At 31.6% G+C, this 12,626-nt stretch overlaps 1 protein-coding gene across 1 annotated transcript; it reads left to right on the forward strand.

Moving 5' to 3' along the window:
• Nucleotides 1–9,034: 9,034 nt before the first annotated feature.
• On the forward strand, nucleotides 9,035–11,038 carry LOC141590016 (protein FAR1-RELATED SEQUENCE 5-like). Its single transcript, XM_074410633.1, has 3 exons — nucleotides 9,035–9,917; nucleotides 10,123–10,919; nucleotides 11,015–11,038. The coding sequence occupies exons 1-3, from the start codon at nucleotides 9,035–9,037 to the stop codon at nucleotides 11,036–11,038; spliced, it is 1,704 nt and encodes a 567-aa protein (XP_074266734.1).
• The last annotated feature ends 1,588 nt before the right edge of the window (nucleotides 11,039–12,626 follow it).

Below are 12,626 nucleotides of genomic sequence, written 5' to 3' on the forward strand. Positions count from 1 at the left end.
AGCCTGAACGGAAACAAAAGAAAGAAAAGGAGGAAGAGTTCGAGGAAGGCCGACTTACAGAGGTGGTGCTCTGACGGTGATACTGGCGACGATAGAGGTGGCTGGTATGGTCGGTGCGTGAGACAGAGGTGAAGGAGGTCAGCGGCCCTAGTGAATAAAACCGAGAAGGACAAGGAGGCACATAACGAAGTTGGTGATGGTCAGAGCTCGGGTGACCCGGGTTTGGTGTTCCGGTGATGGTGGATGGTGAGGTGATGCGCGAGCAAGTGTGGGATACGATTAATAAACCTGATGGTGTGATGAATGGTGGTCGTGGCAGTGCTCGGTGACTGACGACTGCTAAACGACGATGTGGATAGTCGTGCTGATGGGTGACAGAGGCGAAAAGCCATTGTTTCTGTTTTCGAAACGGAGGGAAAACAGAGGAACAAATGGTGGCGTTGGTGGTGGTCTGTGCTTCGTACTCCAGTGGTGAGGGTGAGTGACAGCGGTGGTGAAGGCAGGTTGGTGTCGGGTTGATTTGAGTCTTGGTATGGAGGTGTGGTGTGGTGTTGTGTTGCTTGAGTCAGGCGTGAGTGTTGGTTGGTAACGGAAACGGTGTCAACTCGGATTAGGTAGCTGTCACGAAGGTAAGAATTGGTGAGGCCGGGGGACAACGATGATGATAAGTGTTATGTACATGGTGATGACGATGAAACGGATGAAGGAGATGGTATAAGAGGAGTGCTATTGACAAAAATATAAGCAGGGATGTGTATAGTGTAGTTATAGAAGTTATCGAACACATGTGAAGGGTGAAGTGGTAGTGACAAAACTATAAGCAGAGGGAAGATACATGTGAATGTATAGTAAGACATGTGAACTTGTGAACTTGTAGTGATTTAGTGATGAAAACTATACACTACAGAACGATTGAGCCAAATGTTTGATACACTAAAAAGTGAGTGAGGTAAAAGTTTGGGGTGATGTGAAGAAACATTATCGAATAAGGCAACGATTGTCATCGTATTTTTATTTAAGGCAAGCTTTTTATTATAATTAAAATGAACGAAATCATTTATAAAATGTGTGTTAATAAATTTAAATTGAGAACAAATTGAGATAAACGTAACTTAATATAATTGGGAAATTATAAAAGTAGTTTTTAATTGTAATTAAATCAAATTAGTTTGTAGCAGTTTAACACGGGGTGTTACATTATGTAAATCTTTTAGATCAAAAGTAAAATTAACGAAATTGCTTGTAAATGTATGAATAATTCAAATTAAAATGGAAATGTGACGAAAACAATTTAAAATATGCGTGGAAAATTATAAAAGCATATCTATATATAATTAAGTCAAATTAATCAGTAGTGATTTAATACGGGGTGTTACAAGTACAATTATTTTCACTACTAACATAATTACTTTTACTATTTAACCATACAATTTTAAGAGGTTATATATTTATATAAATATATTACATATATGCATTAAATTAAAATGAAATAATTACAGAATATTATATCTTTTGGAAATCTAGCTTGATTTATTTACCTTTTAATAATTTCCAAAATATAACCTACTTATAATATATTTGTGTATGTTAAATAATTGTATAATTATATGATGATACTAATTAATAACATAAGTGGGGCATGTTTATTTTAAGGAAAATCACCATATTTTGATATTCTCTAAATTTATATTTCAACCAAAATTATATAATATTTACATTGAAGTCCCTTGGTCGGGTCCATCACACAGTGCTATCGTTTAAAAACTTTATAGTATAATTAAGTTGTATAGATTAATTTAATTACATCAAAATCCCTTTGATTTCTGGAATATATATATACTAGTATTGGTGCCCGGCTTCGCCCGGGCTACCTCTACCTACCGTTCAATTTTTTTTCATTAAATAAAATTACTTAAAGTTGCTTAACCCATAAATTTATCATTAATATATTTTTCTATGACATATTCTAAAATTACGATGAAATAAATTTTGAGACAAATTCACTACTCCCGCTATTAATATTTTACTGTTATTAATGAAACAATAGTAATAACATTTCACTACTTGCCCGTAATCATTGTTACTTTCACTACTCCTGCCATAACTATTGTTACTGTCACTACTGCCGCATTAATATGATAATTTCACTACTCACGCTGTAATTATTGTTACTTTCACTATTGTCGCATTAATATTGGTTATTTTACTACTCCCGTTGTTGTTTCTACCACTTTCACTAATCTCGCCGATAATATTGTTACTTATACTATTCAAATGAGTGATTACTATCATATTAGTGACGAAGTTACTTTTACTGCTTAGCCATGCAATTTTAAGAGGATTATATATTTATATAAATATATTACATATATGCGTTAAATTAAATTCGAAAGAATTATGCAATATTATATATTATGGAATCTAATTTGAATTATTTATAACCTACTTATATTATATTTTTTTTATGTTAAATAATTAATACATCCAATAAACTATGAAGTTTAATAAAATTGCATAAATTTTAAATTTAATATATAATTTTATGATGATAATAATTAATACCATAAGTGTGCATGTTTATACTAATTAATTATTTTATTTTAAGGAAATTGACCATGTTCTAGTATTCTATAAATATTTAGGAAAATTACCAAGCATCTTCTTTCTTTTAGTTTCCTTGAAATTGACCATCTTAATTAATTATTTTAGTTTAAGGAAATTGACCATCTTAATTAATTATTTTATTTTAAGGAAATTGACCATGTTTTAGTCTCTTACTAATGTTTAGGAAAATTACCAAGCTTTTATATAATTTAATTTTAACCTAAATTATATAATATTTGCATTGAGATCCTTTAATCGGGTCCATCACACAGTACTAGTGATTTAAAACTATATAGTATAATTAATTTGTATAACTTTCTTTAATTACATTGAACTCCCTTGGTTTCTGGATTTAATATATAGTATTTATTTAGGAAAATTAGCAAGCATCTTCTTTCTTTTAGTTTCCTTGAAATTGACCAATCTTAATTAATTATTTTAGTTTAAGGAAATTGACCATCTTAATTAATTATTTTATTTTAAGGAAATTGACCATGTTTTAGTCTCTTACTAATGTTTAGGAAAATTACCAAGCTTTTATATAATTTAATTTTAACCTAAATTATATAATATTTGCATTGAGATCCTTTAATCGGGTCCATCATACGGTGCTAGTGATTTAAAACTATATAGTATAATTAATTTGTATAACTTTCTTTAATTACATTGGGCTCCCTTGGTTTCTGGATTTAATATATAGTATTTATTGATATAGTTTTAAATCAATAGCACCGTGTGATGGACCCGATCATGGGATTTCAATGCAAATATTATATAGTTTGGGTTAAAATTAAATTATATAGAAGTTTGATAATTTTCCTAAACATGTTCAATTTCCTTAAAATAAAATAATTAATTAAGATGGTCAATTTTCATAAAATAAAATAATTAATTAAGGTGGTCAATTTCAAGGAGACTAAAAGAAAGAAGATGCCTAATTTTTCTAAATATTTATAGAAGACTAGAAGATTGTCAATTTCCTTAAAATAAAATAATTAATTAGTATAAACATGCACACTTATGATATTAATTATTATCACAATAAAATTATGTAACACCCGCCATTTTTGTAATCTATTTTCGTAACCGTATTTTATTTACGATTACGATTTGATTTGAATGACTCGGAATTTATCTGTGAGCCATTTCTTTTCTTCCTTTGAATTCTTAAGTTCTCTTATGTCTCGAATATTTCCTTGTTTTCGAGAATTATTGTTATTTCTAACTTTTTCAGTTTCGTCTTATTTATTCATTTAATTCGTATTTTAATTCTACTCCGAGTTAATTCGTTGGACTTCGGAAATTATTTCTATTGAACCCTATTTTTATTTTTTATTCATTTCTAATCTCATATATTTTAATATTATTTATGAGATTTAAATTTTTATCTTTTAATTCACGGTTTTGATTTATTTATTTAATTAAATCCGTTCTGAGTTGATTTGCAGTCCAATTTTTCAAATGGACCAAGTTTTATTCAAATGATCATTTTAAGATCAAAACCCAAGCCTTTTCCGAGATATTTTAAAAGGTGTTTAACATCTTTTTATTTTTAATTGCTCACATAATATCTTATCATTCACATTTCTATCCCTCTTACAAAAAAAAAAAAAGTGGGAACGTAACCCCATCGCTTCCGCCGTTCTCTGCTTGCAAAAATAAGATTTACGTACGTGCTTGCCTTCTTGCTTCTTTATTTCCGTTTTACAAATTAATCTACGTACGTGCTTGCCTTCTTGCTTCTTTATTTCGATCGACCTTCTCTCATCATCCGTTCATCCTATTCTAAGGGTAAATTGATTACTCTTATCTTTCTTATCCTAGTTTTTATCTAGATTAATGATTCATATGTTTTACACATATGTAATTTATGTTTTTAAAGGTTTGTAGAGGAGATATTAAAGGCTAGCATATGTGGATTCGGATTCGTAACAAGGTAACTTCGACGTTACTCGGTATTACATCGATTTAATTGTTGTAGTTGTATGTATTATTGGATTTTTAATGTTTTATGATGATTTATTGATACATATGATTTTCGAAACCTTTAATTTCTGATATTTTGATATCCATAATTTATTTTGACTATGTATAATTTTATTTTGTCAATAGGGTATTTATTTTGGTTGATTAACAAGTTTTATGATCAAATCGATTGTTTTGATATTAGGGTTTTAATAATTCGTTTTTATAATTTAAACTGATGTAAATTTTTTTTTCTGGAATTAATAGTTGATTTTAAGATACCATGAATTTTCGTGGTAATTATTTTGGAGTTTTAGTATTTATTTCGTAATTTAAAGTATTGACGCAGTTTCTGCGATTATAGCGATTTGTTCGGTTTTAATTATGTTAAAAATACTAAATAAAATTGTAAATTTACAATATTTTAGTATATGGCAGAGACATGGAGTATTAGGTTGTGTATAAATTTGTAGGTCTTCAATCATTATTTTCGATTTATGGTGTATTTTACAAGTTTGATGAAAACCGTTGTTAAATCTGTCAAATATGTTCGTCTGTTTGTAAAATTCATATCACTTGTTTTTATTTCGAATTTGCAAAAGTGTAAAGAATAGACTCCTATTATTTTAAAGTATAGAGTCTGTATAAAAATTTTCATAAGATTTAGACTTACGGTTTGGTCAGAATTAAATATTTGTGAACAGCTCGCCTGTAAAACTCGTTTCTGACTTCTCTCAAAGATTCATTTTTAAAAGATATTTTGCTTTTGATACAGTAGCTAATCTTTTTCTCAATGAATATTTATCATGTTTAATTATGTTTAAAATTATGCCTTGCCTTAAAATGTTTTCTAAAAGTGGATTTATGAACTGAAATATTATGGGTGACGTTTTCTGACAGTTTTTAGAAATCAATTTTTAGACCCCTGATTCTTTCGTAATTTAAAGTTTGTCAAAAAATGAAAGTTGTAGATAAAAGCTACAGGAAACCATGAAAATTGGCCTTGCGTCATTTCGATTTTTCTGTAATTAATTATGAATTTTACAATACTGCTGTTCAGTTTTATAAACTAATGAAGAACTCCGTCTCATTAAAGCCTAAGTAATAAGTCTTTACTAAAGTACCTTAAGTCAAAGGATGGTCTTTAAAGTTTAATTTCAGTAACTTAATTTATTTAAAGTCCTTAAATAAATTTTATACTTTTGGTTTTAAGTTTAAGTTTTCTAATTCAAGGAAAATAAAAGTGTAGTTCACTTACGAACCATTTGAATAATATACTATATCACTTGGAATACTTTTAAGTTTGGAATAATGAAAGTAAAGGCAAAGAATAATAAACTAAGGCATACGGGTTCTTATACAGCTATAAGATTGGGTATCCTGCGGGCGGTACAGATTGTCGTAGAGTCATGTACATGTACTTAGACTAGGACTTCGTGACCTTTGCGTGGTAAGACGTGTCCTATTATAGCTTGTTGTCTGGTGAGCGAACTTGGAGTTGGTCACCTTTGCATGACACTGAGTTCCCGAAACTAGTGTAAGATGCTGCGGTGTCAAGGAGTATAGCTAAAGTGAATATCTAGCCTGAACTATATTATTTCCATTCTATCATTTGAATATTTTGCTTTTAAGCATGCAGCACGTTGGTTAACGTGATTTGGTAATCATATTTTGATACTTATGTTTTATAAACATTTCAATTTACTTTGATATATTATTTGCATCTGTAACATTTATATCATGTGATATGGCTGGGAGAACGTCGAGTTACTCCCCACTGATTGTGGCTATTATGTTTATAACATGACAGGTATTAGCTTTGCTGGGGATTTTTTGTGTGAGCTAGCGAGTAGTTTGCGATCCTACTTTTTTTTCGCTTTCTTTTATGGTTTTTAGTTTTAACACTTTTGAGGAATTTTATTTTCGCCCTTTTTATAAAAGTGGCATTTGTTTAGACTTAACCATTTAATTTTATCCTTGAGAATTTTATACATTCTCAATTTATAACAGTTAGAACTTTTATCTTTGTGTATTTAATCCCATTCGACAGTGTTTCCGCCACTGTTTTGCACTAGATTTTATAGGGGATTACAAATTATATATTAAATTTAAAATCTATGCAATTTATTAAACTTTATAGTTTATTAGATGTATAGAGATGTTAATTATTTAACACACAAAACTATAATAAGTAGGTTATAAATAATTCAAGTTAGATTCCATAATATATAATACTAGTATTGGTGCCCGGCTTCGCCCGGGCTACCTCTACTTATCATTAATTTTATATATTAAATGAAATTACTTAAAGTTGCATAACCTATAAATTTATCATTAATATATTTTTCTGTGACATATCCTAAAATTACGATGAAATAAATAATGAGACAAATTCAATACTCCCGCTATTAATATTTTACTCTTATTAATGAAACATTACACTACTTGTCCGTAATCATTGTTACTTTCACTACTCCCACCTTAATTATTGTTACTATCACTACTGCCGCATTAATATTGATAATTTCACTACACTCGCCGTAATTTCACTACCATATTTTGATATTCTCTAAATTTATATTTCAACCAAAATTATATAATATTTACATTGAAGTCCCTTGGTCGGGTCCATCACACAGTGCTATCGTTTAAAAACTATATAGTATAATTAAGTTGTATAGATTAATTTAATTATATCAAAATCCCTTTGATTTCTGGAATATATATATATATATATATATATATATATATATATATATATATAGATAGATAGGATCTTGAGAGTCTAGGTATTAGGGTGAGTCCGTCCTACCATCCCTAGCCGTTTGATCATGTCAATCTGATGGCTGAGATTTAATCTAAGCTTAATATTGTTTATCAAAACAGTTGCGCTGACTAATTTGTGTCATAATTCTTACGCAACTTTCTCTCTCTTCTTTCTCTCTCTTTGCTTTTCTCTCACGCTAATCATCACTTTCACGATCAACTTCGTTTTCTGGTGAATTCTGTTTCATCATATTGCAGTATTTGATTACTTTTCTTCAATTGTTCATATTGTTCTTACACAATTCATTATTTGCTTTATTACTAGGTTTACGCGTTTACTTCGATCAACATATATCTTTTCAGTCTTCGATTCCTTTCGATTTAGGTAATTTCTGTTCTTATTGTACAATTGTTATTCAATTTCGGTTTCCTTTTCATCTAATTGCTTGCATATTAGGTTTTTAAATGATTCACGCTTCTTCATCACTGCTTTTTCGTTTTTTGCAGGTCTCTGTTTTCATGTCGACTGTTCCTTCTACTCCATTGATTCGCTTATCAATTGAAGATGACATTCATCCAGGTATTACTATAATTCCTTTGTTTTTCGAATTAAAATCGTTTTATTGTGTCTGCATGTGTATTTTAACCGGCTTTACCTTTATATTTTAGTATTTTACATTTATTTCAGCTTATCCTGTTCTGAATTACGTCTGTTCCTGTCTATTATTTCTTTTTTAATTTAATTTTTTTCTATCCACATGTTTACTAACTGTAACATATAATTTAATTCACTATAACAAATTTATTCTGAATTACGCGTTGTTTTTTGTTTATTTGTTTGCATTTTAAATTTTAGTTACATATTTTGACATGTGAAATTACTATAACAGATAGGCTACATCATTGAATGATTCTATGTCACTATAATATGTATGCTATATTACTGTAACATGTGATAAAAGACTATAACATATGTAATATCTCATGTTAACATCATTTTGCTCTTAGTATAACATCATCATAATGTTGCTGTTACATCATTATCAAACAATGTGCTTTAGTATGATTATTTTAACATATTCCATGTCACTATAATATGTATGCTATATTACTGTAACATGTTATAAATGACTATAACATATGTAATCATTACTGGAATAGCAAACCATATCCCTATAACACCCATTTCATGTCACTGTCACATGTTTTATTTTAATAATATTAATACACTGTAATCTTCCTTTTAATGTGCTATATGTAGTCTCTTATTTTCTATTTTCATTTTGTTTTATTCAGAAGTCCAATCTTGTCGTGATTCTGTTTTTACTCCAACGTGTACATCACACCCAACAAAAATACATCCACTTCAAGTGAGCTACACTCCTGGTGGTAGTCAGAGATAGACTAGGCTAGTTGAGGAGGGTTTCACACCTAAGCTATCTATGCATTTTGTTGATTATGATTCAGCAATGTGTTTTTATGTTGTGTATGCAATTTCCTGTGGGTTTGAACCAAGGCTGCATACCACAAAACGTACCCGTTCTGGTGAATTACTTAGGAAATCGATTGTTTGTAATCGTCAAGGCTTTAGAGATAATAAGAGGAAAGCAAGTGTCCCGCTCAAGAGGTTGATACTGATTCTACTGTTAAGACTCAAGGTTCAAGGAATGTTAAAGTTACTAGGGCTGGTTGTCCAGCAATGATGAGAGTGGAAGCGGTGGAGGGTGGAGGTTATAGAGTCGATCAATTTGTTGCTGTTCATAATCACCGTCTTCTTTCTGTTATAGACAAAGAGTTCCATAAAGTTGTCAGGCATCTTTCTGGTTTCCAAAAAAAGTTAATAATTGATAATTCAAAGTTGAATATTGGGGCAGACAGGAGTTTTCAACTTTGCAAAGTATATGCAGATGGTTATGCTAATGTTGGAGCGACTTTGACAGATTTTAAGAATTTTGCAAATGATGTCAAATGCTATATAAGTTTACAGGATGCAACTCTTTTCATCAATCACCTTGAAGAGTTAAAAAAAATGAAACCTGGTTTTTATTTTGCGTATGAGGTTGATGATGATAAGTGTTTGAGCAGGGTGTTTTGGGCAGATGCTGAGTGTAGGAGGAATTATTCTATATTTGGGGATGCGCTTAGCTATGACGCTACTTATGGAACCAATAAATATCGTATGAAATTCACCCCGTTTACTGGAGTTTATCACCATAAGCGGTCTGTTACGTTTGCATGTGCTTTACTTGATCATGAGGATGAACATTCTTTTGCTTGGTGTTTCAAAAAATTTTTGGACTGTATGGATAAAAAAGAACCATTATGTCTCGTAACAGACCAAGACCCTGGGATGTTACTTGCCCTTCCTAAAGTCTTCAAAACAGCCAGTCATCATTTTTGCATGTGGCATATTATGGAGAAAGTCAGTGCTAAAGTGGGTGCAATCACATGCAAAGAAACTGATTTCCTATCTCGTTTGAATTCTGTTGTGTGGGATTCTAGTTTAGAACCAATGGAGTTTGAACAGAGGTGGCTTGCAGTTATGAAGGACTTCGACCTTGGTGGCCATAAATGGCTTTCTAGTATGTTTCGTGATAAGCATCTCTCCTGGATTCCAAAGATTTTTTAGGGACATGCCAATGGGAGGCCTATTAAGGACAACTCAGAGATCCGAGAGTGCAAATTCCTTCTTTAAGCGTTATCAGAATTACTATGGAACTTTGGTTGAGTTCTGGTTGTGTTATGAAACAGCCATTGAACAACAGCGTTACCTATAAAAATGTCTAGACAAGGACAGTGAGCACAGTTTACCAGTTACTACTCCATCGCCGACTAAGATTGAGTTACATGCTGCATCTGTCTATACTCATAAAGTTTTTTATGATGTGCAAGATGAATTGAAGCACACTTCTGTCTGCGGGCTTGCTGGTATGCCTTTGAATGGGGACATTCGTGTATATGATGTAAATGATGAGCTGAGACATACTACATTTCAGGTCTCTTACACTGCCACAACAGAAGATGTTAAGTGTACTTGCAAACTTTTTGAAATTAAAGGTTTACTTTGCAGACATGTTTTTTGGTTTTTGTCAGCTAACCTTCTTAAAAGCATTCCTGAAAAATACATTGTCCCTCGCTGGTGCAAGGTTTCTTATAGAAATCCTTATTCAATTCTCCCTGGGAATCTCATCGAGGATTGTGAGCCTACTGATGTTATTAACATGAAGATTTCTAATGTGTGGTCAGAGTTTTATTCTACAATGGCTATTGCAAAAACTCTTTCTGTAGATCGAATTAAAGAGTTAGCTGCAAATTGGAAGGCTTTTAGAGAGGAAGTCAGTCCTGCATCATCAGAGGTATTATCCAAGGAGAAAGAGATAGAGCAATTGTTGGGCTTCACAAATTCTTCAGAAGTTACAATCTTACCACCAAAAATCTCAAATAACAAGGGCAGCGGGAAAAGGCTTTTGTCTACCAGGAAGGAGGCTATTGCGAAATCACAGAAGCCCAAAAGACTGTGCGCCTGCTGCAAGGAAATGGTGAACCATGACAAACGCAATTGTCCTAAAAGGGATATATATTCGGTATTCTCTTTTTTTTTGTTTCTCTTGTTACATGTTTATATATCTTTTGAATTTTGTTTTACTAAACATCATTTACTTGTTTTTATTTTAAACAGGACACTTCTGAAGAGGATGTTTGAGTCTTGGTGATGCAGCAGCATGGACATTAAGTCAATTCCATTTTAGACATTACTTTACTTTGTTGTTTAGACATTACTTTACTTTTTTTTGTTTTTTCAGATAAGAACATTTACACAGTTTATGTAATTGTTTGAGACATGGTTACTTCAATAAAAAAAGTAGAACAATTACGCAGTTTCTGTTTGCAATAATTTTTTTGCCAACAAGTTATAATTCTATTACAAACGTCATCTCGTTTCACAGTAACACCATTTTCCTTTAACTGTAACATCAGCATACTATTACTGTAACAAAATTACTTGAACAGGTCTGTTACTTACAGTGTAACATCAAAAACTTGTTACTATAACATGTCAATATAATCACTGTCACAACGTGATCTTGTTTCACATTAACACCATTTCTCTTGAACTATATAACATCAGCACATTATTACTTTCTGTGTAACATCAAAAACTTGTTACTATAACATGTCAATATAGTCACTGTCACAACGTGATCTTGTTTCACATTAACACCATTTTCCTTAAACTATATAACATCAGCACATTATTACTTTCAGTGTAACATCAAAAACTTGTTACTATAACATGTCAATATAGTCACTGTCAAAACGGCTATTTCATTTTGGCAAATTTCATTTTCAATTATCTTGTTTTCACAATAACATCATTTGTTCAACACTGTAACATCAGAACACAATTACAGTAACAAACTATTTTAACAACCATAATAAACTGTTACTCGTCTTTACATGTCTTAACTATTTCACTACCATTTCTCCTCCTTAACATAAACTTCATTTCTTTGCAGCATTTCCGTGTACTGGCTGTTTTTTCTTGGGATAACCTTCTCTCCTTGCTACCTGTTTTCGCCTCCTCCCATACGTAGCAAATATGTGTTGTGAACCACTGCCATTCTTTGCATTTTCATTTTCGTTCCTACATTAATTAGAAAATTGACAGTTATTGAAATGTATTAATCCATTCAAAATACATTTTATTCTGTAGATATAAGAAATTACCCAAGTTGTTACACCATCGGCCTTGCATGTAAGACAGGAATCTCGGTTAGGACAGTGTTTGCAGCAGCAGTTTCACCTTCACTCTTTTTCTTCTCATTCAACGTATCCCTTCTACGCTTAATCTCATGCCAGAGTTCTGCTTTTTTACTTGTAAATGCCTCAACTTTCTTGATCACTTCAGCTCGTTTCTTATTTATGTCTGCCAAGACCAATGAGGCTGCCATTTCAGTACAAAATATGCGCCTCGTAATCTTTTTCTGCAACTCTGATGCATACGGTTCACCCTCATAGGCAATCATGTGCATCATTAAAAAGCATCCTGATTCCTCATCAGTGACATCAGGCGACCGCCATGGCAATTTTGTCTCATTGATCATGAATCCTGCTATCTCCTCCGCGCCTTTCACTCCTTTCATTTCCAAATAGTCACTCAATAAACCAGCCTGCACACAAAGGTCACACAACGCATATTTAACTAGTATTTTTAAGAAGTCAGAAAGTGTTGTGTAAAAGGGGAGATAGTCTACAGTTACATACCACAACTCATGCAATATTGTAAACTT

Source organism: Silene latifolia, chromosome 7 (assembly GCF_048544455.1).
Source record: "Silene latifolia isolate original U9 population chromosome 7, ASM4854445v1, whole genome shotgun sequence".
In the NCBI taxonomy this organism is placed as follows: domain Eukaryota; kingdom Viridiplantae; phylum Streptophyta; class Magnoliopsida; order Caryophyllales; family Caryophyllaceae; genus Silene; species Silene latifolia.

Coding starts and splice junctions, on each gene's coding strand:
- LOC141590016 (XM_074410633.1), top strand. CDS start 9,035: ATGATGAGAGTGGAAGCGGTGGAGGGTGGAGGTTATAGAGTCGATCAA. Junction 9,918..10,122: donor TGGCCATAAATGGCTTTCTA/GTATGTTTCGTG, acceptor AAAAATGTCTAG/ACAAGGACAGTGAGCACAGT. Junction 10,920..11,014: donor CTAAAAGGGATATATATTCG/GTATTCTCTTTT, acceptor TATTTTAAACAG/GACACTTCTGAAGAGGATGT.